At 29.7% G+C, this 24,014-nt stretch overlaps 1 protein-coding gene across 4 annotated transcripts in view; it reads left to right on the top strand.

Annotated features, from left to right (window-relative positions):
- The first annotated feature begins 409 nt into the window (after nucleotides 1–409).
- The window catches only part of LOC111631293 (polynucleotide 5'-hydroxyl-kinase NOL9-like), a 45,957-nt gene continuing 22,352 nt past the window's right edge, over nucleotides 410–24,014 (top strand). Inside the window, exons 1-7 of one of the 4 annotated variants that reach the window (XM_023375511.1) lie at nucleotides 410–498; nucleotides 2,721–3,549; nucleotides 3,613–3,662; nucleotides 9,938–10,422; nucleotides 17,736–17,835; nucleotides 20,226–20,323; nucleotides 21,672–21,705. In XM_023375511.1, the coding sequence (XP_023231279.1) occupies nucleotides 2,752–3,549; nucleotides 3,613–3,662; nucleotides 9,938–10,422; nucleotides 17,736–17,835; nucleotides 20,226–20,323; nucleotides 21,672–21,705 (1,565 nt within the window). In that variant the 5' untranslated portion in view covers nucleotides 410–498; nucleotides 2,721–2,751. Of the gene's footprint in view, nucleotides 499–654; nucleotides 741–1,538; nucleotides 1,592–2,720; nucleotides 3,550–3,612; nucleotides 3,663–9,937; nucleotides 10,423–17,735; nucleotides 17,836–20,225; nucleotides 20,324–21,671; nucleotides 21,706–24,014 lie in introns of those variants that run through there. The other 3 variants (XM_023375510.1, XM_023375513.1, XM_023375512.1) reach the window with 3 other exon arrangements.

Consider the following 24,014-nt stretch of genomic DNA (forward strand, 5'->3'; position numbering starts at 1 on the left):
TCTGTTTTCCTTGTTTTGTTTGTAAATCAAGTTAAAATTACGTATTATTTATGTTTGTGCAGTTTTTAAAAACTGGAATGTAGATTGTTTCAATGAATTCTAAAACTAAAGAATTTACATTTAACAAATATATTATGACTGTCTGTATTAAAAACAGCTGACGGCAAGCTGAACAATGTAATGGCGTGTGCTAAATCATAAATCTAGATTATTGGGTTTATTGGATATTCACCGATAATGAAATTTTATAAAGTACTTATTTTTTAATTTAATGTATTATTAACAAAACAAATTTAATATTTATCAAACTGTGGTCCTCGGACTCTTCAGAGTCCGAAAAGTTTTTCGGAAATACTGTATGTCAGATGTTTCTATATAGTCACGTGACAAAGCGACGTCAAGTCGGCCACCGTGACTCGTTTTGTGTGCCTCCGCCGTGCTGCTTCACGACGAAAAGGAGCATAAGCAAGACTCTGCAGCCGTAACAATGCAGAGTCGGTAAGTAGTCCTATCGATTTTTGTTTATAGCGTTTTTTATACGTGTTTTGAAAATTTCTATTGAATATATGTCTGTTAAAATAAAAATTAAGAAGAAAATCCGTAATGGTAAGAAACTATAGTTATATCAATTTTTTCCTCGTGAAATTATTTAGTGATTTCTGCGCGTGCGCATTTCAGTTTTTATTTTAAATTATTTAGAGAACACGTGGTTCGTGATTTTGTTTTGGACGAAGTTTGTAGTAAGTTAATTTCGAGAATAATTCTGTATTAAACGTGTAATACCTTGTGAAATAAATAATAATTTGATTAAATGAATATACAGTAAATATATATTACATTTTAAAACGGATTGGTATCATCTGCAATTTAGAAAACATTAACTTAGATTGTAGTTAGATCCTTCCATGCCTACATAATTAATGCATGATAGCAAACTTACAATCACAACTTTTTTGCTGTCATGCATTACTTAGGTAGGCAAAGAAGAAAATCTTTTAACTGTTTACAGAATATATGATATATAAATTAAGATATAGAATATATATAGTTGAAAAATTTATTATATATCAGAATTTTAAATAGGAGCATCTGTAATCATGGAAATGTGATGAAATAGAGGAGAAATTTGTAATACAGGTAACCCCCGTATAAAACGGCACTTCTATAGCACGGATTTGCTCTAACACGGTTCGAGAATTGGTACCATCCCCCGTATAACACGGTACTTTTATAGCACGGATTCACTCTGACATGGTTCGAGAATTGGGTAAAACCCTCGTACAACAGGAAATGTAATAAATTTTTACATACTTAACTAATAATAGTTCACAAAAATTATTATTTTCGTGAACTATTAGTACTTAAGTATGTAAATTTTCTCTTCTCGCCTTCTGTCGATACACGTGGTCCTTCTCGAAACTTGTTTCAATGTTGCCAGATCGCGACGCTTCTGCTTCTGATGTTGCCGAATGTTTTTCCCTTATTCCATACTTGCTTTATTCTTCATAAGTGCTTAGCACCATATAAGGAAATTTATAAAGACCTTTTAACTAGAAGCAAGCAATCTAAAATTACATACATTTTGCAAAAGGTAAAGCATGGATCTGAAGATAATGCAGAAAAATACTCAGAGCATAAGGATAACTTGCCAAAAAAAACGCTCTCGGTTAATTAATTAATAGTGTTTTTAGCGATGACGAAGAAAATATTGTTTAATTTATATTAATATGTATCACTTAAAAATTTTAATGAAGATATTTAACTTAATTATGAAAATATAATAGCATGTTTTTTAATTTTTGGAACCTAACCCTCCTTTTCGTATTAGTTCTTTGTTTCATATAACACGGATTCGCATAACACGACAATTTTTTGGAACGTAACTACCGTGTTATACAGGGGTTACCTGTATATGAAACAAATCATATTAAATTATATTAACAAAAAATACCGTACAGTAAGTATAAACTTTGTAAATAAATATATACATAAGAATTTTGATATAGAAGGAAATTTTGAATTCAGATAAAAGTAAAATTTAACATGTTTTGTTTTGATGATCATATTAAAATATAGAATAAACATAAATAATAGATAAGAAATAATAAATGAAAACATGAGCAAAATGGAAGCCTCTCCAACTTTTTGATAATGTGGATAGTGTGAAACTAGAAATAATAGTCATATATAGGTGTTATGGAGTGCGAAAAAAAGGATATTTGATATTTTCTGGAATCTAAGAATAAATTTATAGATAATTGGCTGCCTGTGCCTGGTGTTGTTTGGACTTTTGAGAGGATAGGGATTGGTGAAGTTGTGTTGGGAGAGGGTGATAAAAACAATGACTTACTAACTAAAATGTTCTTTTATTGACCTAATTACAATAGTAAAACTGCAAAACACAAAAAATTGCTTTGCATGAAGTTGAGAGGACTAGGATTGATTAGAGGAATAGGGTATTTTTTCTAGTGTATCAAAGAATATTCATGCTATATTTGGTGTGGATATGTTGTTTAATGGTATTTTCATTTTTCATCCTCTGTGTTTTCATTTTTCATCCTCTGTATTTTGTTTACACAAAATAACATTAAATGAAAAAAAGAAAGTGCTATCATAGATTTAAATTTTAATTCTTGTTTATAGTACAATAACTTATTTTATGTTAATAAGCTATTTAACTGAAATATTTGAAGTATTAATTTGAAATGTTTTTTTAATAGGTTGTTAATTTATAATTAGAAATTTGAAGAAATGGGATTTAATAAGACTTTTCCAAGATACCAAAAATCAAGAATTAAGTCAGTGCCAATTTCAACAAAAAGAAAGTTATGGTTTCAGGCTCTGGTTTCTTCTTGTCAGAGATTTTCACAAAATTCAAAAAGAATAGAAAATGGCAGTGTGTCATTAGATAATATATATAAAGAATGTGGTGGGAGCAATATAATCCAAGAAGAGAAGTTGGTTTGTGATATAAAATCAGAAATGCCACACAAATTTCTTGATTCTGAAGATATATCTACATTATTACCTGTAAATAGAAATTCCATTATCAGTGAAGATGATGATATGCATTCTAACAGCAATAAAAACAAAAGAAATCTTAAAGAAGATTCCAATATTCAAAGACAGTGTAGTTCATCTAGCAAATTGAATAAACAAAAGCAAAAATCTTCAATTATGAAATTAGATAAAAGTAATAGAAAAAAATTTAAAAAAGATAAAGTGATTTCTGAATTTCTAAATAAAAACAAAGAATCATTTAATGATTGTATTGAATATAATGAAGATTTCATAAAAGTAGTTCATTGCAATAATACTACAGATTTGAAGTGCCCATTGAACTTTAGTTCTTCTGAAAGCGATAGTAGTGATAATGAAAGTTCACCATTTTTAAATAATTTGAAATCTTTTAAAAGAAATCAACTAAATTCAAATACAGATGAGTGTGAAGAGAATGAAGTAAATTTATATTATACAATAAGTGATGAAAGCTATCTTAGTGATGATGAAATTAATACTTATGATGATGACTTAAGAAAAGCAAAAAAAGTATGTATAAATTTGAATACATTCCTTAGACGAATGGAACCTTATTATTATTATTAATTTTAGGTACAAACTATAACAGAAGATTTAAAATTGAGAAAGAAAGATAATATAATGTAAGTGTATTACATAATGATAGAATAATAAATTAAAAGTAAAGTTTTCATATTTTCAGTTTAAAGTATTGTTGAAATTTAATGAATTTTTTTCATAAATTAGCTAAAAATGATCTGATAGCATCAATAAAAATTAATGATAAATATAGTAAACTGTTGATTTAACAGACTAATTGGGGGAAAGGTGGGTCTATTATTGCCTGAAGTCCTTTAAATTGAATATGCTTTAAAAACATATAACTATGAATAAAATAATAATTTAAACTCTGACTCTAATCCACCTTTTAGCATGTTCTATTTGCAAATAAACAGGTTTTAAATTTTTATTATTGGACAAATTTTTTTGTCCATTAAATCAGGATCCTAAATCAAGGAGTTACTGTAATTTATTTTTGTCAAATTAGATTTATTAGGAATTTTTTTTTTTTCTTTCTTTTCTTCTTTAAAATAAATTGAAATTAGAATATGTAGATTTTAAATATTAATATAATTATAAACAACTTTGCAAGTATGTTGATTGTAAAAATGTTATCTGTTTTTGAAAAGCCAGCAAAAGTTCTTATTTATATAAATTTATGGTAATCATACATTTGCTAAGGATGTAGTTGCACAGAATAGTGTTTTTCACATTAATGCTATTCTACCTCTCACTCTCTGTTGATCCTGCTGCACTCTACTCAAATTTAAAAGTAAAAACAACCTAAAAAAAGAATGTCACAGACAATCGACTACGGGATGAAACAGAAAAACAGACAAATCGGACTCAAATACTAAGCTATATGAATAGCCATGAGATAAAAAATAATAATAAAATTTAATATTTGTTCTTGATCAGCTTTTCCATTTTTTTTCTTTTATTGAGCATTGTTATGTACATCATTGGTTTGCTTATTTTATTTATTTATTTATTTTGCATACTGGATACATTCCTTGATGCAGGGAGCAATACCATCTCCCAAAAACAAATCTCTTAAATACAGTACATTGAACATAAAATCACAAACAAAAATATACATTAATAAATTATATAAGAATTATATAAGAACTTAAATTTAAGGTTAAAGTTAAAATTAAAATTTGGGAGCATCTGTCAATAATAATACAAAACCAATAAACAAGATAAAATAAAACAATCAACCAAAAGAGAAAGCAAATTGCTTACCTATAAAAAAGAAATAAATTAGTAACAAAAACACAGCACTGACAGATGCTCCCAAACAACACCAGCAGTAAGGCCAATTTTATAGTAGAGGAATCACGCCCCCTAAGACAAAAAATCAACAGATTTTCTTAGAAACAAAACACTTTAAATTGATAGCATGGTTCCAATAAAATTTTAAGAAATAAAGACCTGATAAGAACTTCACAACCAAAAATTTCAACACTTTAAGACGCCCACATTTAGCCAAAATATGTCAGGCATCCACAATTTCGTTCTCAACACAAAAATTATACAATTCTCTAGAATAATTATTCAAAAAATTCAGAGAATTACATCTAACCTGTATAAATAAAGACAAAATATTAAGGGAAACATCTTGATTATATAAAAAATTATCAAAAAAAGTAACATTTAAATCCTTATACCAGCAATTATATACACTATTATTTATTTTTTCATTAATATTGTNAATAATTTAATTATGAATAAGAATATTTCTTACCTGTAAAAAGAAAATATTAGTATCAATGACAACACTGACAGATGCTCCCAAACTACACCAGCAATGAAACCAAATTTATAGTAGAGAAATCATGCCCCTTGGAAAGAACAACGCAACCAAAAATTTTTGTTTGCAACACTTTAAGACATCCACATTTAGCCAAAATATGCCAGGTATCCACAGTTTTTTCCTCCACACACAAATTTCACAATTCTATTGAATAATTATTTAAAAAATACAGTGAATTACACCTTGCCTTTAAAAAAGAAAATATTAGTATTGATGACACAACACTGACAGATGTGCCCCTATTGCTTGCATATGACAAGGAGCTACCATATTGCTATGTTAACTCCTTGCACAATGATATGTTGTTAGTGATTGTGGGCTATTGTGTTTTTAAAGTAATCTTCAGTCTATTCAAGCCATCAGCCATACAGGTGATGCCAGACAGAAATTTCTGGCTACATCCCTGCTTTGAAAACATTTAAAATGTTCAAGATATTTTTATACATTCTTCAAACATGAAATTGAAACACCATGAAGGAATGCATGTAGCCACATACACATTGCAGAACCAGCAGAGGTGACAGAGATATGCAAATGATTAGAAGAACAAAGATATGCAACAGATGGCTGTTTATTCAGTAACAAATATGGCCCCTAAGGGCAGCTATACAGGTCACTCACTATACAGCGAGGCATACTATCAATGAGGTGATTAACAGTTGCTTGAGGTATCCCTCGCCAAGCTGCGTCCATTATTGTCTACAGCATGGGTGTCCAAGGCATGCGGCCCAATAAACGTATAAACAAAACCGAGAAATTTTTTATTTATTTATTTATTTATTTTAATGGCATAAATCTCAAAATAGAAGTTTCAGAAAGCCTCATTCATCCACAACCATCATACTTCCACAGACAGAAGCAGGTTTCATCTGTAAACAATACCTGATGTCATTCAGAGATCCAGTTGCAATGACACCCCACCAGGCATGCAGCCCTGTATTGAGCAGTTAATAGCACACTTATTGCTGGTTGCCATGCATACATGAAACCTGTTGCAAATTGATTGTATAGACTCAGATGTGCCCAATGTTTGCTTCAAGTGGCTTCAGATGTCATATGCCATGGCAAACAGGTCTCAATGGGCCATTTGGTGAATTTACCAGTCTGTGTGTTCTGTTGTGAGCCAATGCAATCCATTTCTTCTTCAGTGTGTTTTGTGAGGTTCTGGACAGGTCCAAACCAGTATAAAATTCGCAAAAAAATTCAGTTTGGAAAGAAAAAAGAAAGAAAACGAAAGAAAAAATAGTTAGCAGCTAGACTCAGATTTTGTTATTTAAAATGATGCAACACAAAGTCATAAACAAGAGAAGGAATGTAAGTTGTAAGATTGACCATTTTCGGTTGGGAGATTGAATTTAACTTCAATTTTGCCATGATTCAGGTGGGAATCTTATTACACCTGGTAAAGAGGAAACAACCACTCTGAGAACGAGGACGAGAGAAAACGACCAATTGGAGTGGGTGATTGAGGGACAGAGATTGATATAACCCTGGTTTTCAGGGACACAGCACTGAACACTAGATAGCACACAGCAGAATGAAGTGTTCAGCACAGACATGCAGAACAGGCAGTTCTTCTTAATTGCATCCTTGGACAATATTGAGTCATTTGTCATCAGAGTGATAGCATCAGTATACAAATGGGGAGCATTATTGCTCCCCATTGTGTATGCATTGTGGACTGATGCATACTCAAACATAATCATGTGGAACCTGTAGCACACTTTTGTAAGCATCCTTTTTTGCTTTAAATAAATGGTTTTTATGTAAAGGCGCACTCTGCCGCCACCACCACATACGAATTGACCCTTGACTATCCTGATGCAGAATTAAATGATTCCCCTATAGCTGGCTAATCACAGTTTGCAGATGTTCTTGCATTCTTCATGTCACGCATTGCTGGATTGTACTCAAGCAAGCAACGAGTGATTTTCTTCTATGCGATTTATTTTTAAATTTAGAAAGGAAGATGCTGTGTAGCCGATTGAGGGACATATTGAGCTTATGATAGAATACCAAAAAGTTAAATTGCTCTTTGTGCCCAACACATAGCAACTGTGCACATCAACAAAATGAAATTGTGCTGCTTCAGGATGCAATCACTTGTTTCCCAGCTGTTACTCAGTGGTATTCAGCTCACTGTCATATCTGAGGCATTTTCTATGCTTCTTCAAAAGTTCTGTTGCTACAAATTGTCACTGATAGCATTTACAACCTGAGCCAGCTGTTGATCTTTAGCCATAAACTGGATATTACATGACCTGATGCATACACAAACGTAATCATTTGCATACCTCTGTCATCTCTAACAATCTTGCAATTTGCGCTTGGCTATGTGCATTTGTGAGGCCCCTGAAATAGTCCAAAAAAAAGGGGGAATGTAAAATTTATTATTAAGTTAAACCATCAAGAAAACAAGTTATATATATGTCGAGTCTGCAACACCTGACTTTGACATTGTCACTCAAAAAGAATAGAGGGGAAAACAAAATTTTAGAATAAAAGAAAATTAAAAAGGGGAAATATTTAAAACTTAAGATGCAATAAGGTAAAACGAAATGAGAATGTAAAAGAATGAGTGTAGGTGTCTTAGTCTATACTAATATTATAAAGAGGTAATGTTTGTAAGTATATATGTAAGTTTATATGCAGCAGGTAATCTCCGAAACTATTCATCCGAATTCAAAAATTTTTTCACCAATATTTAGAATGGAACTTCAGGGTGGACATAGGCTGTATATTATTCCGTTAAACATGGAAGATGGACGTAAGCCTTTTCCATAAGGCTTACTATAAAGAACTCTGCTTCTATTTATACTATTTTAGATGCAGGTTTTTGCGTTTTTGATTGCGTTTTAATAGAGTACGTCAACAGAATGTACACTAAGAAGGATTTCTCTATACTCCCCCCCACGGGGGAGAGAGACAGGATTAAGGCTTACTGTGAAGAACTTGGCTTCTATTATATTATTTTAGATGCGGGTTTTTGCGTTTTTGATTGCGTTTTAATAGGGTATGTCAAGAGAATGTACAATAAGAAGAAATTTTTTGGAAAATTCCCCCCATGGGGGAAGTGTTATACATTTATAATAGATACATTTTGAGACAAGGCGTGGTGGGGTCTGCTAGTCATCAATAAAGTGCAATCAGAGTTGAGAGGATAGTATCGAATAAACCATCCTGGGCTGACCTTTCTTGTGACCTAAACTGGTCTCAATTTTCACCAAGAGACAGGTAAGAGACCAATAGAGGAGTGGGGAAGGGAAAGCCCGACCAATTAGAAATAAATCAATCCAAAAAAACTTATAAAACCTCAGCTGTCAGGGACAAGAAAGCTTCCTTTAGAGAATACCCTTTTTGGTCCTCATTCTCTCCTCTCCGTGCTTCTGCTAATTGATATCTAGTGCATCTTTTCTACTCTGAACTCTATTTTGCCATTGCACCAGGGTTCCACCCATGCAAGAAAACCCCTAGAGACATCTAACCTATGGGACAGCAATGTCTGGGACCTTGTCAATCATTTATAAGCATGATCTTTGAAAAGTAAATGGTTTCTTTGTGAAACACTTGTCTTTTTCTACCTCTGAAAACCGTCATCCGCAAACACGAAGGCCTTAGACCAGGGGTGGCCAACAGTTTTTGCCCCCAGGCCGAATTGGAAAAAACTTTTTTCACGGGCCGAATCAGAGACTGTCCTAGGAAGATTTTGAGGTGGTGAGAGATCTCATTGTGGTGCCACCCTGTACAGACTAAATTGTACATAGAGATTACAGATACGTTTTTTCACATTATCATGCTTTATCAACATTCTACGCTGTTCTTAAGAGATTTGTAATGAAGGGTTAACTCTAAATGTACAGTGAGTTGTTGAACTTTTTTTTTTTCTTTAGGCGTCAGAATTTTTTATTGAGCTATTCTGACTTGAGTAGCTAATATTGAAAGATTAATCGTGAGCTGCATAAATTCATTAGACGGGCAGTATGTTGGCCATGCCTGCCTTAGACCATCCCAAAGAAAGGGAATAAAAACCCCTAATTGGCAAACTTACACATTCCTTTGTGGTGTTGCAATTTCACTTTTGAGGTGTGTATAAAAGAAATATTTCTTGTTTTGATCTACCTACTTAGTTGACAAATTTTAGGTTTCAAATTAAATTTAGAGAGAGGGGAAAAAATTAGAGAATTAAAACATATAAAAACATTAGACAAAAGATACATGTGAAGAGAGATTTATTTATAGGAACAAATACTCATGGCAACTGGTCCTTAAATTTAAAATCCTTAAAATTCTTTAGGAAATGTTAATTTAAACAATCATATTAAAATACATGAAATTTTATATACCATCAATAATTGTAAGAGATGTAATACTTTAAGAAACAGAAAATTGTTAGTTTTGAACATTTTACAATATTAAATGTTTCAATATTAAATAGCCTATATTTATTACAATATTTTTAGAAAATTTAGCAAATTGATTAATAAATTGCAACAGTTTTTAATATAAAATTGATTTTTAAAATATCATAATTTATTATTTCAGGAGTTTCCATATTAAAAGAACTAATCAAATTATTTTGGTGTTGCATCATCCTGCAGAAATTGTTTTGAAAGGTATATTAGAAGTTCAGTCACTAAAAGATTCTGTTACAATATTTGGATATAAATTAGATTCAACTAAATCTCCAATTTGTGTATTCTCATCCAAGACCTTTAAATTTTTTTCAATGTGTACTAATCATCCCTCATCAAATTCAGATTGGGAAACAGATCTTGTTAAAAAATTGGAAGAAATACAAACAGATCTGTTTGCAATAATGAAGCCTTCCCTTTCGGAAGATTCTATAGTAGTTTTGCTATCACCTAAAGAATTTAAACAAATAGAATACACAAAGTTATTAGGTATTCAAAATTTTCCTTCAGTATCAGAAAATTATGTCCAAGATAGACCAAAGATTTGCAAATTTAAAATCAATAATTATCATCATCATTTATCAAAGATAATAGATAATGCAATGAATTTATCAGGTAAATTAATTTATATTTTTATGTAACTATTTTTTTAAATTGTATATATCTACACAATTTTTTCTATACAAGTTAAAAATCACACCTTTATTAATCCAGCAAACAATTTTTAGTACATAAAAACGTTTTCAATCGTTTAAAATGATTGAAAACATTTTTATGTACTAAAAATCATTTGCTGGATTGATAAAGATGTGATTTTTAACTTATTCACTATTCAGTATATAGTTTGTTTTTCTATATAAATACAATATATATATATATATGTATAATCATGTANTCAGATAGTGTCTTTTTAATAAAGCATTTATATAGAAAAATAGATGGAAATTATTATTTTTTTAATTTATATTTGTTATTATAAATTATTAAAGTTTATATTAATATATTAATATAAGCATAATATACAATAATCTATATATATATAAAATTATGTCTTGACTGACTCACTGATTCATATCATTGCCCAGAGCAAATCACTGAACCTAAAGAGGTGAAATTTGGTACACAGGGTACATCATGAATATGCACACTAAGAAGGGATTTTTCGAAATTTCCCCGCAGAGGAGAGGGAGAGGATTAAGGCTTAAGAAGTCTTAACCCTGAAAGGCAGTACCACAAATGTGGTTTACAAAGAGGTACTGGGGTAACTGAAACTCTATTTTTCTGTAAATATTTATACTTTAGGAATTTTCAGATAATGTCATTTATGTTTCAAAAAAACAAATGACATTATCTGAAAATTATCTGAAAATGATTAAATCTGAGTTTAATGTTTCAAAAAACATTAAACTCAGATTTATTGTATCTCGGAATCCCATAATATTTGAAACTTGAATTTAGGTGCATTAGCAGTCCATAGTTTGAAACAAACAAAAATCATTAATTTTACCGAATTAGTTACAACTAATGATTGAGAATCTTAGTGAAGTACCATGAGTGGGTTATTTCTATCAAATTGCAAAATCCATGTGGACGAAGCCACAGGTAACAGCTAGTAATATAATATACACATAATTTAAAGTAAGTTTACATTTGTGTGTTAAAATACAAGTTAGTTTAACTACATTTTTGTAAAAAAAATTTCTAAAAAACAATTAAAATGTTCTCTCTTCATTATATGTATATGTATACAAATTCTAACATGCTATTCATTCTAGTTAAACATCTTTGACTAAGATGATGATCAAATCTTTTACTGGATAAAAGTAATTCCTTAACAGAATGGGATCAGAGTGAAATTATTCATTAGATTTTTTAATGAGAATATTTATTTATGATAGTATATGTAATATTTAACCAAGACTAATGCTGTTCTTTTAAGGAAAAAGGATTTAGAACATGCTATTGTTTTCAATGAAACAATTTGTTCTATATCACTTAAAAATAACTTTAACACTTTTACTTTCCTGGTTCTTATGTATACATAACAAGGGAAAGTATTGGAATTGTGTCATATTTGACCCTCAGATTTTTGCAAATCTCCACATTTTGAGACCTCCTGAATCCAAAAACAGCAAAAAAATTTTGTGTATGTGTGTTGGCATCTATTACACTTAATATCTACTGATGGATTAAAAATTAAGGATGATGAAATTTGATATGGTGGCTTGTATATGAGAGGAATTGATGCTATTAAATTTTGGTGGTTAAAGGTCAAGGGGTAGGGAGATAAAGGGGGTTGTGTGTATTTTCTCTAGTAGGGTTGGAGTTAATAACTATTTTACTCATTATTAACATTTATACTTTTTTATAAAACTCACCCCTACCCTCAAAATTAAGCTTTTTGCCATTTTATAATAATTAAAACTGTAAAATGTTTTTTATAACAAAATATCATAACAGATGGTGATGTACACAATTTTATTAAGTTATATTGTAATTAAAATTATAAATGTTATTTTTTAAATAAATCTCATAATAGCTGGGCTAGTTATGCAATCAATGCTGGATTCTTTCAATACTTAAAAGCAATTATTCTTGCATTTTACAACATTTAAAAAAAATTTATTTAAACAAGTCTTATATGAAGTGTTTTGAACATTAGGCATAGTATTTGAACACATGAAGTGCCATCACAACCTATCTAATATGGATTGCTTTTCAAATATTAATGTATTCTGAAGACTATATATTCTAAGAGACATTAAATAGGTACTGTGAAGGTTTCACAATAACTAGTCATTAATAATTTGAAACATCATTTTTTATTCTGAAAAATAGAATATTTTGATTTTTAAAAGTTTTCTATAAACTGTATAGTTGACATCTTTAATTTATAATCTTTTTATATAAACTAGTAAAAAGACAACATATACAATGGGTGATCGGTTAACGAACAAATCGGATAACAAACACTTTTGCAAAAGATTTATATTCGGACAACGAACACATGATTGGATAACGAACACCTCACAGAACAAACACAAGAAGAAGAGACGTAAAATAATGAATACCGATTGGTGTTCCCTTGTCTTCAGAGAATAATTCAAAACGTTTCAGAGCTTTTCACATAAAAACCTATCAACGCTCAACCCGGTATATACTGATTGGATAATATTTCTCCCAACTTTGAAACTCCAATTCTAGCCTTTTATTTTTCTGACAGAAACAATTCTTCTATAGTATTCGCAAGACTGTCGGGCAGGCACTCGTTAAGTTTTGCATTGGTTTTTATTTTCGAAAGGTGAGCGTATAATAGCAAAGGTAGAGAGTGGGCAAAAGATGTCTGATGTTGCTGGGTAGTATGGCTTGAACAGGTCTACAGTAGGCCACAGTTCAATCTTATCTAAGAAAGGTACTATGTAATCAAAAAGACTCAAGCAGCTAAAAGAGTAACAGAAATCACATCTGAGAAATAAAGAACATTTGAAGAGCTCATAATGGAACTTGAAACTGATCTGACGACAGAAGAACGCAAAGAACCCTTGAATGAAGAACACCAAAAAACTCGACGAGATATGTTTTCTTCTGAAAAAGAAGATTAATGCTGATATCTGCTATCAAAGATCTTTTGAAGAAGTGCGAGGATGTCAGAGCAATGGTCAGAATGGCATCCAAACCAGGGTGAGGTTAATAGGTTTGGGAATCTCTACAATTACAATGCTATTAATTACTTCCAAGAAATCTTGAAGAAGAGAGAAAAGCAATTGTCATTAGACAGATTATTTAACCCCCGCAAACGGAAGAAAAATATGACTAATAAAAATGCAAGACTGTGCATATATGTACAGTATTTTTATTATTACATATAAATAAACATAGTAAGAAAGTATATATATTTTTATTTTTTGGGATCTCCAGAACGAATTAATCAAATTCACATAAAAACCTATGGTAAATCGATAATCGGTTAACAAACAATCGGATACCAAACAAAGTCTTGGAATGGAATGTTCATTAACCGATCACCCACTGTATAAAGTTTTAATCCTTAAATTCAGTCTAATTGAGGTCTTTCCTTGTCTTTCTTAATATTAAAAAATTTAAATTAATACAGTAACTAACTATTTAGAAAAGTTATTATAAAATTGTAAAATTTTTCAGTGCTTACTTAATAGAAAATTCAAACAAGAAACTTTTTTGAATTATTCTGCTTTGTCATGTATCATTACTTTTGGATCACATTGTGTAATTGAAAGTCAGAGTCAGTGCAAGATATAAATTGATTTATTTTAGATAGGATGGATTTTATTTATTAGTATTTAAAAAAGATAGCATATTATATAAATAGAAATAATACAGTAAAACTTCAATTTAATGGACTAATTCAGATAAAGGAGTATTTGTTGAAGCTGAAAGTCTGTTATAACCCACCTTCAATTGAAGGTGGGTTATTGCAATTGTATCTGGTTTAGTTAAGATGTTTGGTTTGTAAAATGAACCACTACTGATATGTCAGGAACATTCCAATACAGTGGTACCTCAGGATACGAACGCCCCAGCATACAAAATTTTCAGGATACGACACGAAATTCAAACATATTTTTGCTCCACAATACGAACAAAAACTCACCATACGACGTTACATTAGTTTGCAGCGCCATTTTTTATTCACTTCTGTTCATTGGTCTCAGTCCGCGTGTTTGCTTCATCGTGGAAGGATCTCACTCGATAAAGTAAATCTTGAGGTATTATCAGAAAGTGACTGATTTTATTGAAAAGAAACATCCCAAAAAGGTTCACACTGGCCATATTGCTGCTCAGAGTAATGACATTTGCCTAAGTCATTTTAGAAACATTTTAAAAAGTAAGCAAAGCCAAACCTCTTTGGATAGATATAGTTATGCAATCAATGCTGGATTCTTTCAATACTTAAAAGCAATTATTCTTGCATTTTACAACATTTAAAAAAAATTTATTTAAACAAGTCTTATATGAAGTGTTTTGAACATTAGGCATAGTATTTGAACACATGAAGTGCCATCACAACCTATCTAATATGGATTGCTTTTCAAATATTAATGTATTCTGAAGACTATATATTCTAAGAGACATTAAATAGGTACTGTGAAGGTTTCACAATAACTAGTCATTAATAATTTGAAACATCATTTTTTATTCTGAAAAATAGAATATTTTGATTTTTAAAAGTTTTCTATAAACTGTATAGTTGACATCTTTAATTTATAATCTTTTTATATAAACTAGTAAAAAGACAACATATACAATGGGTGATCGGTTAACGAACAAATCGGATAACAAACACTTTTGCAAAAGATTTATATTCGGACAACGAACACATGATTGGATAACGAACACCTCACAGAACAAACACAAGAAGAAGAGACGTAAAATAATGAATACCGATTGGTGTTCCCTTGTCTTCAGAGAATAATTCAAAACGTTTCAGAGCTTTTCACATAAAAACCTATCAACGCTCAACCCGGTATATACTGATTGGATAATATTTCTCCCAACTTTGAAACTCCAATTCTAGCCTTTTATTTTTCTGACAGAAACAATTCTTCTATAGTATTCGCAAGACTGTCGGGCAGGCACTCGTTAAGTTTTGCATTGGTTTTTATTTTCGAAAGGTGAGCGTATAATAGCAAAGGTAGAGAGTGGGCAAAAGATGTCTGATGTTGCTGGGTAGTATGGCTTGAACAGGTCTACAGTAGGCCACAGTTCAATCTTATCTAAGAAAGGTACTATGTAATCAAAAAGACTCAAGCAGCTAAAAGAGTAACAGAAATCACATCTGAGAAATAAAGAACATTTGAAGAGCTCATAATGGAACTTGAAACTGATCTGACGACAGAAGAACGCAAAGAACCCTTGAATGAAGAACACCAAAAAACTCGACGAGATATGTTTTCTTCTGAAAAAGAAGATTAATGCTGATATCTGCTATCAAAGATCTTTTGAAGAAGTGCGAGGATGTCAGAGCAATGGTCAGAATGGCATCCAAACCAGGGTGAGGTTAATAGGTTTGGGAATCTCTACAATTACAATGCTATTAATTACTTCCAAGAAATCTTGAAGAAGAGAGAAAAGCAATTGTCATTAGACAGATTATTTAACCCCCGCAAACGGAAGAAAAATATGACTAATAAAAATGCAAGACTGTGCATATATGTACAGTATTTTTATTATTACATATAAATAAACATAGTAAGAAAGTATATATATTTTTATTTTTTGGGATCTCCAGAACGAATTAATCAAATTCACATAAAAACCTATGGTAAATCGATAATCGGTTAACAAACAATCGGATACCAAACAAAGTCTTGGAATGGAATGTTCATTAACCGATCACCCACTGTATAAAGTTTTAATCCTTAAATTCAGTCTAATTGAGGTCTTTCCTTGTCTTTCTTAATATTAAAAAATTTAAATTAATACAGTAACTAACTATTTAGAAAAGTTATTATAAAATTGTAAAATTTTTCAGTGCTTACTTAATAGAAAATTCAAACAAGAAACTTTTTTGAATTATTCTGCTTTGTCATGTATCATTACTTTTGGATCACATTGTGTAATTGAAAGTCAGAGTCAGTGCAAGATATAAATTGATTTATTTTAGATAGGATGGATTTTATTTATTAGTATTTAAAAAAGATAGCATATTATATAAATAGAAATAATACAGTAAAACTTCAATTTAATGGACTAATTCAGATAAAGGAGTATTTGTTGAAGCTGAAAGTCTGTTATAACCCACCTTCAATTGAAGGTGGGTTATTGCAATTGTATCTGGTTTAGTTAAGATGTTTGGTTTGTAAAATGAACCACTACTGATATGTCAGGAACATTCCAATACAGTGGTACCTCAGGATACGAACGCCCCAGCATACAAAATTTTCAGGATACGACACGAAATTCAAACATATTTTTGCTCCACAATACGAACAAAAACTCACCATACGACGTTACATTAGTTTGCAGCGCCATTTTTTATTCACTTCTGTTCATTGGTCTCAGTCCGCGTGTTTGCTTCATCGTGGAAGGATCTCACTCGATAAAGTAAATCTTGAGGTATTATCAGAAAGTGACTGATTTTATTGAAAAGAAACATCCCAAAAAGGTTCACACTGGCCATATTGCTGCTCAGAGTAATGACATTTGCCTAAGTCATTTTAGAAACATTTTAAAAAGTAAGCAAAGCCAAACCTCTTTGGATAGATACTTTACCAAGTGACCTCTATCCAGTGAAAGTGCTGGTAGAAGTGAAGGAAAGAAAGCAAAAAGTAGTGAATAAAAATTAAAAAAAAATATATATATATAACAACACTAATTTTTTTATCTTTTTTAAGTTACTTTTAAGTTATTGTTATGTTATGTAAGTTAAGTTTCAGTATTATTTCCCTTCTCCCTCTCTTCTGCCACCAGTTTACATCTCCACCATCATCTATCCTCAAAGGTAAAGTGCAAATAAAACTACATTTTTTTTTTATCAATTATTCTATTATTCTATTCAAAATTTAGTTATTTATACATTTAGAACTACAAAATGCATTTTTCAATGTTTTCCTTACTATAGTTGTTTTTCTTTTTTTATGTACTACTTAGCTTTAATTTGAGTGTGTTTTTCAAGTTGGAACGAATGATTTGGTTTTACATGTAATCATATGGGTAAAAATGATTCACCTTATGACATTTTCATGATACGATCTCAGTTTTGGAACGGATTAATTTCTTGAGATACCACTGTATTCTAATTTATCAGTATCAGATTGGTTATTATTATTGTATTGCATCTCTATATATAAAGTTGAATTTGAAATTCTTATTTTATTTATAAAATATATAGTATTGCCTGTAATTTGGAATTGAATTGAATAATTAAGACATTGATTGTAACACAATAGGTAATGAAATAAATAAAGCACCAAAAATTCTGATTTGTGGAGGAAAAAATTCTGGTAAATCAACAATGTTACGTTATCTAATAAATAATGCACTTAATAAGTAAGTATTAATAATTTAACAATTTATTTAAGTTAATTATAATTATGAATTTAAAAATAATGCTATAACATTTATTAATTTTAAAATCAGTTAAAGTTCAGTTAAGAGTAAATCACATTATTTATTTGTGTATCAAAAAAGTATGTATAAGTAATGTGAAATTAAATTTAAATAATTTGATATATATTAGAAATGTATATATTGTTGTATCTGTTTATGTAGTAACACATAAAATAATAATTGTTTATTACATTATTTTATTTTATAAGCATTATCTAAATATATAAAATTACTTGTCCTGACTGACTGAGTCACTGATTCATCATCGCCCAGAGCAAACCGCTGAACCTAAAGAGGTGAAATTTCGTACACAGGGTACGTCATGAAAATGTACACTAAGAAGAGATTTTTTGAAATTCCCCCACGGGGAGAGGGAGAGCATTAAGGCTTAACCAGAAGAATGGCTTCTACTATTTTAGATGCGCTTTTTTGTTTTCAACTATGTTTAGTCTTCATTGAGTACTTAGATGTATTAAATTGATAACATTTCAGACATTGTTATAAATATTTTCATATATTTTGATTTTTTAACCAAATATTCAAACCATTTTAAATTTAAATTTGTTATTGGATATTGGTTCGATTATAGAATTATTGTAAATGTTCCAGAAAATTGATCAAATTGAAAATAGTTCATTTGATTATCAGCAATTCTCATTATTCTCAGCGGTAGGTGTTATATAACAATTACTATGGTTGTTGAAATACTGAATATAAATGGGGTTTGCTTGCAAAACCCCCGCAGGCGAAGTCGCAGGTAACAGCTAGTTATAGCATATATTTGCCCAATGTGCATTGCTATGTAATAAAATAAACAGTAAACAAGCAAGCATTATTACTATTATATTATGTATGAAAATAAATATTTTAAATATAATAATTTTTATTACATTAAAAATAAAAATAAATCTAAATAATTTACTAATTGTTTAAATGCAGTCAAAAATAAAAAAATATTTCAGTTGTTAATAATGTTAGAATTAGAAATGTTTTAATGCAAAATGTAGAAAATTTGAATAATTATGTGATATTTGAATACCATGTGTTTATTTTGTTTCTCTTTCTTTATCTGTTTGTCTTTTTTGTGTGCTCAATTGGTTGACATCTATCGACTGACTGATATATGGGGAACCTTTGACATAAGAAAGACAAGGAATTTTGTTGGAGTATGAAAGGAAACTTGGGAAGAAAGAGTGAGTTAGAACTGAGCTAAGGTGTTGATAGGATGGATGAAGCTAATCCATAAGAGTGAAAGGAATAAAGCTTCTCTGTAGATAGTTTGAATCCCCTTGAAAATTTGTTTTTGTTTTTTTTACATCAGAAAAAGTTAAGTTTTAGAAGAGACCGTCTGAAGGAGTGATCTATCAGGAAGTGGTGATCTTTGTTTTGTAAAGTGTATCAGCCAGCCAATAACTATACTTCTTCCTTTATATCCTTTCTTTCCAAATTTTCCTACATTGATATTATTTTATTTCTAATTTCATGTGTCAAGTGTCAGATATTTTTGTAACAATATTAATCAATTTTTTTTAAAATTAAATTATTAACAATCTTATCAAAATTATTAACAATCTTTTACAGTTATATGTCCTCTCATATATTCTGCTTATATAACACAAGCACCATGTATTTGACTCTATTGATTTATATAGTCTTCATCTCTAAGGAAAGGAAGTATCAAATATTCTCTTCAATTACCTTTAACTCTTCAAAATCATTTCCTTATGTATGTCATAAGGAAACTTACTGCTCTAGAACAAAGCAGAAACAAACATGAAAAAAGTAAGACATTCAGTAAAAGACAAGTTATATTTTTCAGAATGGATAGCAGCTATCAGACTGATTGAGCATTTTGCTCTGCACAGGTAGACAGGATATATAAATATGAGTTTAATTTTGAATGAAATATAAACACTGTATATAGTATGTTATTAAGTATAAATAATTTGATTAGTTTTAATTTCTTTAGAATTGTACATGATTAAATTGTACAAGTCAAATGCACATATGCGTAAACACACATAGAGAACTGTTAGTTATTATATAGTAATTATAAAATATATGAAAACAGAAAGTAAAAAGTTATGAATAAAAGGCATGGTTTTGAAATTGTTTTAATATTTCTAAATAATCTTTTTATAATCTTATACCATTTGTTGAATATTCTCAAAACAAATTTTGCATTCATAAATTGAAAAGAAATAAGATGCTTGTACTTATCTTGTTCAATAAAACTTCCTGATATCATTTTTCACAAATGAAATAAAAATATTTAATTTTATGTTTTAAAAATAACTTATTAGTTAATTAATTAATTTTATTTATTTTAGCTGTTCAAAATGTTTTCATTTGGAAGGTGATGTGGGTCAGACTGAATTTACTCCTCCTGGATGTATTGCATTAACTTGTGTAAATTCACCTATATTTGGTGAGTGATTTATACTAAATTTGAATTGTGTTTACAGGTACTCTTCTACTTACGAACAGGTTAAGTTTCTGAGGTTTTGCCATAAGTTGAAAACTAACCTAGAAAGTATATTGTACAGTACATAGAATAACCACTTATTGTTATCTTTCAATGTACTTAATAGAATACATTACACTCATTTACATGCTTGCTACTGCTTGATAGCAGATGTTTCAAAAGCAGTTTTTTCTTCATCTGGACATTATAAAACTAACTATAAATGTTAGTTTTATAATGTCCAGTTTAATTTCCATGGTAATAGTGCAGCACTTCTTGCATTTATCTCCACTGCTAGATTTACTATTATATTTTGGATGTTTTTTTGAAGCAGTAGTTGTAAAAGTTTATAAAAATTGCAAACAATAGCAAAAAACATTTTTATTCCAACACTGCCATCTTCAATGCTACCTCATGAGCAGCAGTGGAATGTCAGAATTCATGCAAAAACAAAAATGATATGCAATAGAATTAATCTCACATTAATTATTTATTACTGGCCAAAGACTGGCTTCAACATTTCATGAGCAGCAAAAGAACTTCAAAATCTGTGAGAAATTTAAATTTTAGATGTACAGTCAAATTTTAAGTGTGACTGTTTGTAAGTTGAACATAAATAAGTAGGAGAGTACCCATATTTTATAAGTATATAAAAATTAAGTAAAATAAATTCTAATTTCTGTAATAAAATATATATAGTGTGCCTTTTAATAGATATTTAAGAGCTGTTATTTCAATTTAATCTTGAAATTATGATAAACCTTATTAATAAATTTTGTTTGAGACACATAAAGCTTTTTCATAAATAATATATACTCATAATTGAATGAATATATTTTCATTTTAAATCCACTAGGAAAAGTATCTTTGTTTTTCTGGATTTTTGAAACTTTTCATTTCTCTAATTGCACACTTCCTATTGAATATTTAATTTCTTGAAAATATACAATAACTTTAAAAAATACAATCATTGCTTTATAGTAGAACTGTATAATTATCTCCTATATAAATAAGTAGGTATTCTTGAATAAACTTAAAATAATTCTGTTGATTTTCAAATTTTGTTTGAATTTAATAAGAAAATAACTGAAATTTTTAAACAAACATCTTCTATATCCTATATATTAAATCAATTGGAAAATTATTATGATTAATTAGAAAAAATTGATAATAATATTTTATTATGTAAAATAACAATTCTGTTACTTTTTGTCATAAACAATTTACAAAACTCACTTGTAATAAATTAAAATTTTTTGAACTTATTATTCAGAAATATTAGATTATCTATATTATTTTGTTTTTTATATAGGTCCTCCATTTACGCATTTGAAAACTCCAGAAATGTAAGTGTTTAATTAAATCAATTATCAAGATGCATGTATAACAAATAATAATTTAATTCTTATAAAATCATTTCAATAATAAGGATCCTATTTTCAAACATCTAATCATTTTAAAAATGGAAATTTATAATCCATCTGTGTCTTAATATTTATGTTTGACTGAAATTAAATTGTGGAATATTAAAATTTATTTAATAATTCAAACAGAGACATTTTTGCATAAATGACAATTTTATATGTATTTTTTAACCTAACAATTTATTCTTAACTTTTTGTCAACATCATCATTTTGCTTGTTTTTTTCACATCAGATGACAAATAACTATCTTTTGCTTTAGATTTATCAGTCCATGGGCATGTTTGTAAAGTCGAACGAGTTAAACGAGAATGACGTCATTGTTATTCTTATTTCGTTAGACTTTTCGAACGATTCATTTAGAACTAAATGGCTATTTCTAAAAACGAAGATACAAATGTTGCTAGTACAGTCTTATTTGAAATATTTTTCTTAGATTGCTCCGGGTGGACAGTTACTTCAATCATTTCATCTTTTAATTCACAATTTAAACACTCGAGTAGATTTAGAAACATCGATATTGTCGGGCGCCATTTTCTTAACAAAGTAAACTAACTCTTTCCTTCGTGAACTTCGTTAGAGTTTCGTTCGAAACGTCATCACCGCAGAGCATGCGCACTGAGCGAGACTACTACTATTTGAACAATTCGTTACTAACACATTTAACTCGTTTGACTTTACGAACATACCCCATGTAGAGATTTTCATGCATTTGTATACACTTTTGTAATATATCATATATCTTTGCTTAAAAATACCATTGAATTATCACTTTTACTATAATTACTTTCTTCACTTGAATCATTGTGTACTTTTATTGGTGTTGTATATTTTCTTTTCTCTTAAGAGCTACTCTATTTATATATTCTTCATCATAGTTACTGATGCAAATCATTTGCATTATCATTTTTATCTTCTAGAAGAAAATCCAAGCTTAGAGAAGCCTTGTAGATCTAATATGCTAATTCATTAATATATAAATATAACCTGTTGAAAATAGTAAAATTTTATTAAATAAGTTTTATTATATGGATAAAGTCAAGTGTAGCATTTAGAAAAATGTGTACTTCAATATCAAATTATATTTAAATAAGTGAAAATGTAAAATATGATTTAACTGTTTCTTTCCTATGTACAGTATTCTGTATTTTGTTAAGTAACCTGAATTAAATATAATTCAATCAAAAAATACTTTTTGAAACAAAAAAAATCAAAAATTACTGAAGTGCTCAAGTTTATACAGTGGAACCCCGGTTAACAAACGTCCTGGTTAACGAACTTTTATTTTGCAAAAATTTTGTCTCGGATAACGAACGTAACGGTATTTTGTTTCAAATTTTAGTTGGTGTTAGGCATGCGCGAGTTAAGCATTGCTTTTCCGAGTGTTTGTGCTATACTTCTTTTTCAGTTTTGTGATTTATATATTTAATCAATATGGCATCCAAGAAAGAAAAAAGTCATAGTGGCAATAGAAAACAACAACGCAATATAAATTACAATGCGTTATCGCATTTGAGAAAAATTTTGATTAAAAGAGTAAGACAATCAACTTTAGATCAATTCCTTACGGAAAGAGTTTGTTTCTTTGTTAAGTTATGGCAACGCAACACTTGGGTGATCTGACTAGAGGGAATGACTTCTGGGAGGTATTTTTAAGGGAAACTGGCCTCTATTTAGGTGTTACAGACGTGGAGAAATCACGGAAAACTCCACGTGGCCAGCCTGTCTGAGCGCAGTGCGAACCCACGAACGAACTCCCCGCGTTCAAGGTACGAAGACCACTTAGCCACTGGTGGGTTTTTTTTACCGAAAGAGACTTCGACTCGAAGAATCTTCCGATGAAGTGCTACCCGTTATTTTTTTGGAGGGGATTTCCCTTCTAAGCATTAAGGTTCGTATATCTCCACTTTTCTGCCACCAACTACAACAAACGAAGGTATGTACAGTGCTATTTTATTAAACAAAGTTTACATGTTTGTTGCTGTAATGATAGATACTACGTTTTCCTACATTTTCATCAAAGAAAATTACTGTATATTACAAATAAAATGACAAAAATTTCGGAGACTAGAACGGATTAATTGCATTTGCATTAATTTCTATGGGAAAAATTGCTTCGGTTAACAAACAATTCAGTTAACGAACGGAGTCGTGGAACGGATTAAGTTCGTTAACCGGGGTTCCACTGTATATTCATCTTCAGTATCTAAGTTCAATAATTATAGTTGTATAG

Source organism: Centruroides sculpturatus, unplaced genomic scaffold (genome assembly GCF_000671375.1).
Source record: "Centruroides sculpturatus isolate CEXI.00-Female unplaced genomic scaffold, Cexi_2.0 scaffold443, whole genome shotgun sequence".
NCBI lineage: Eukaryota > Metazoa > Arthropoda > Arachnida > Scorpiones > Buthidae > Centruroides > Centruroides sculpturatus.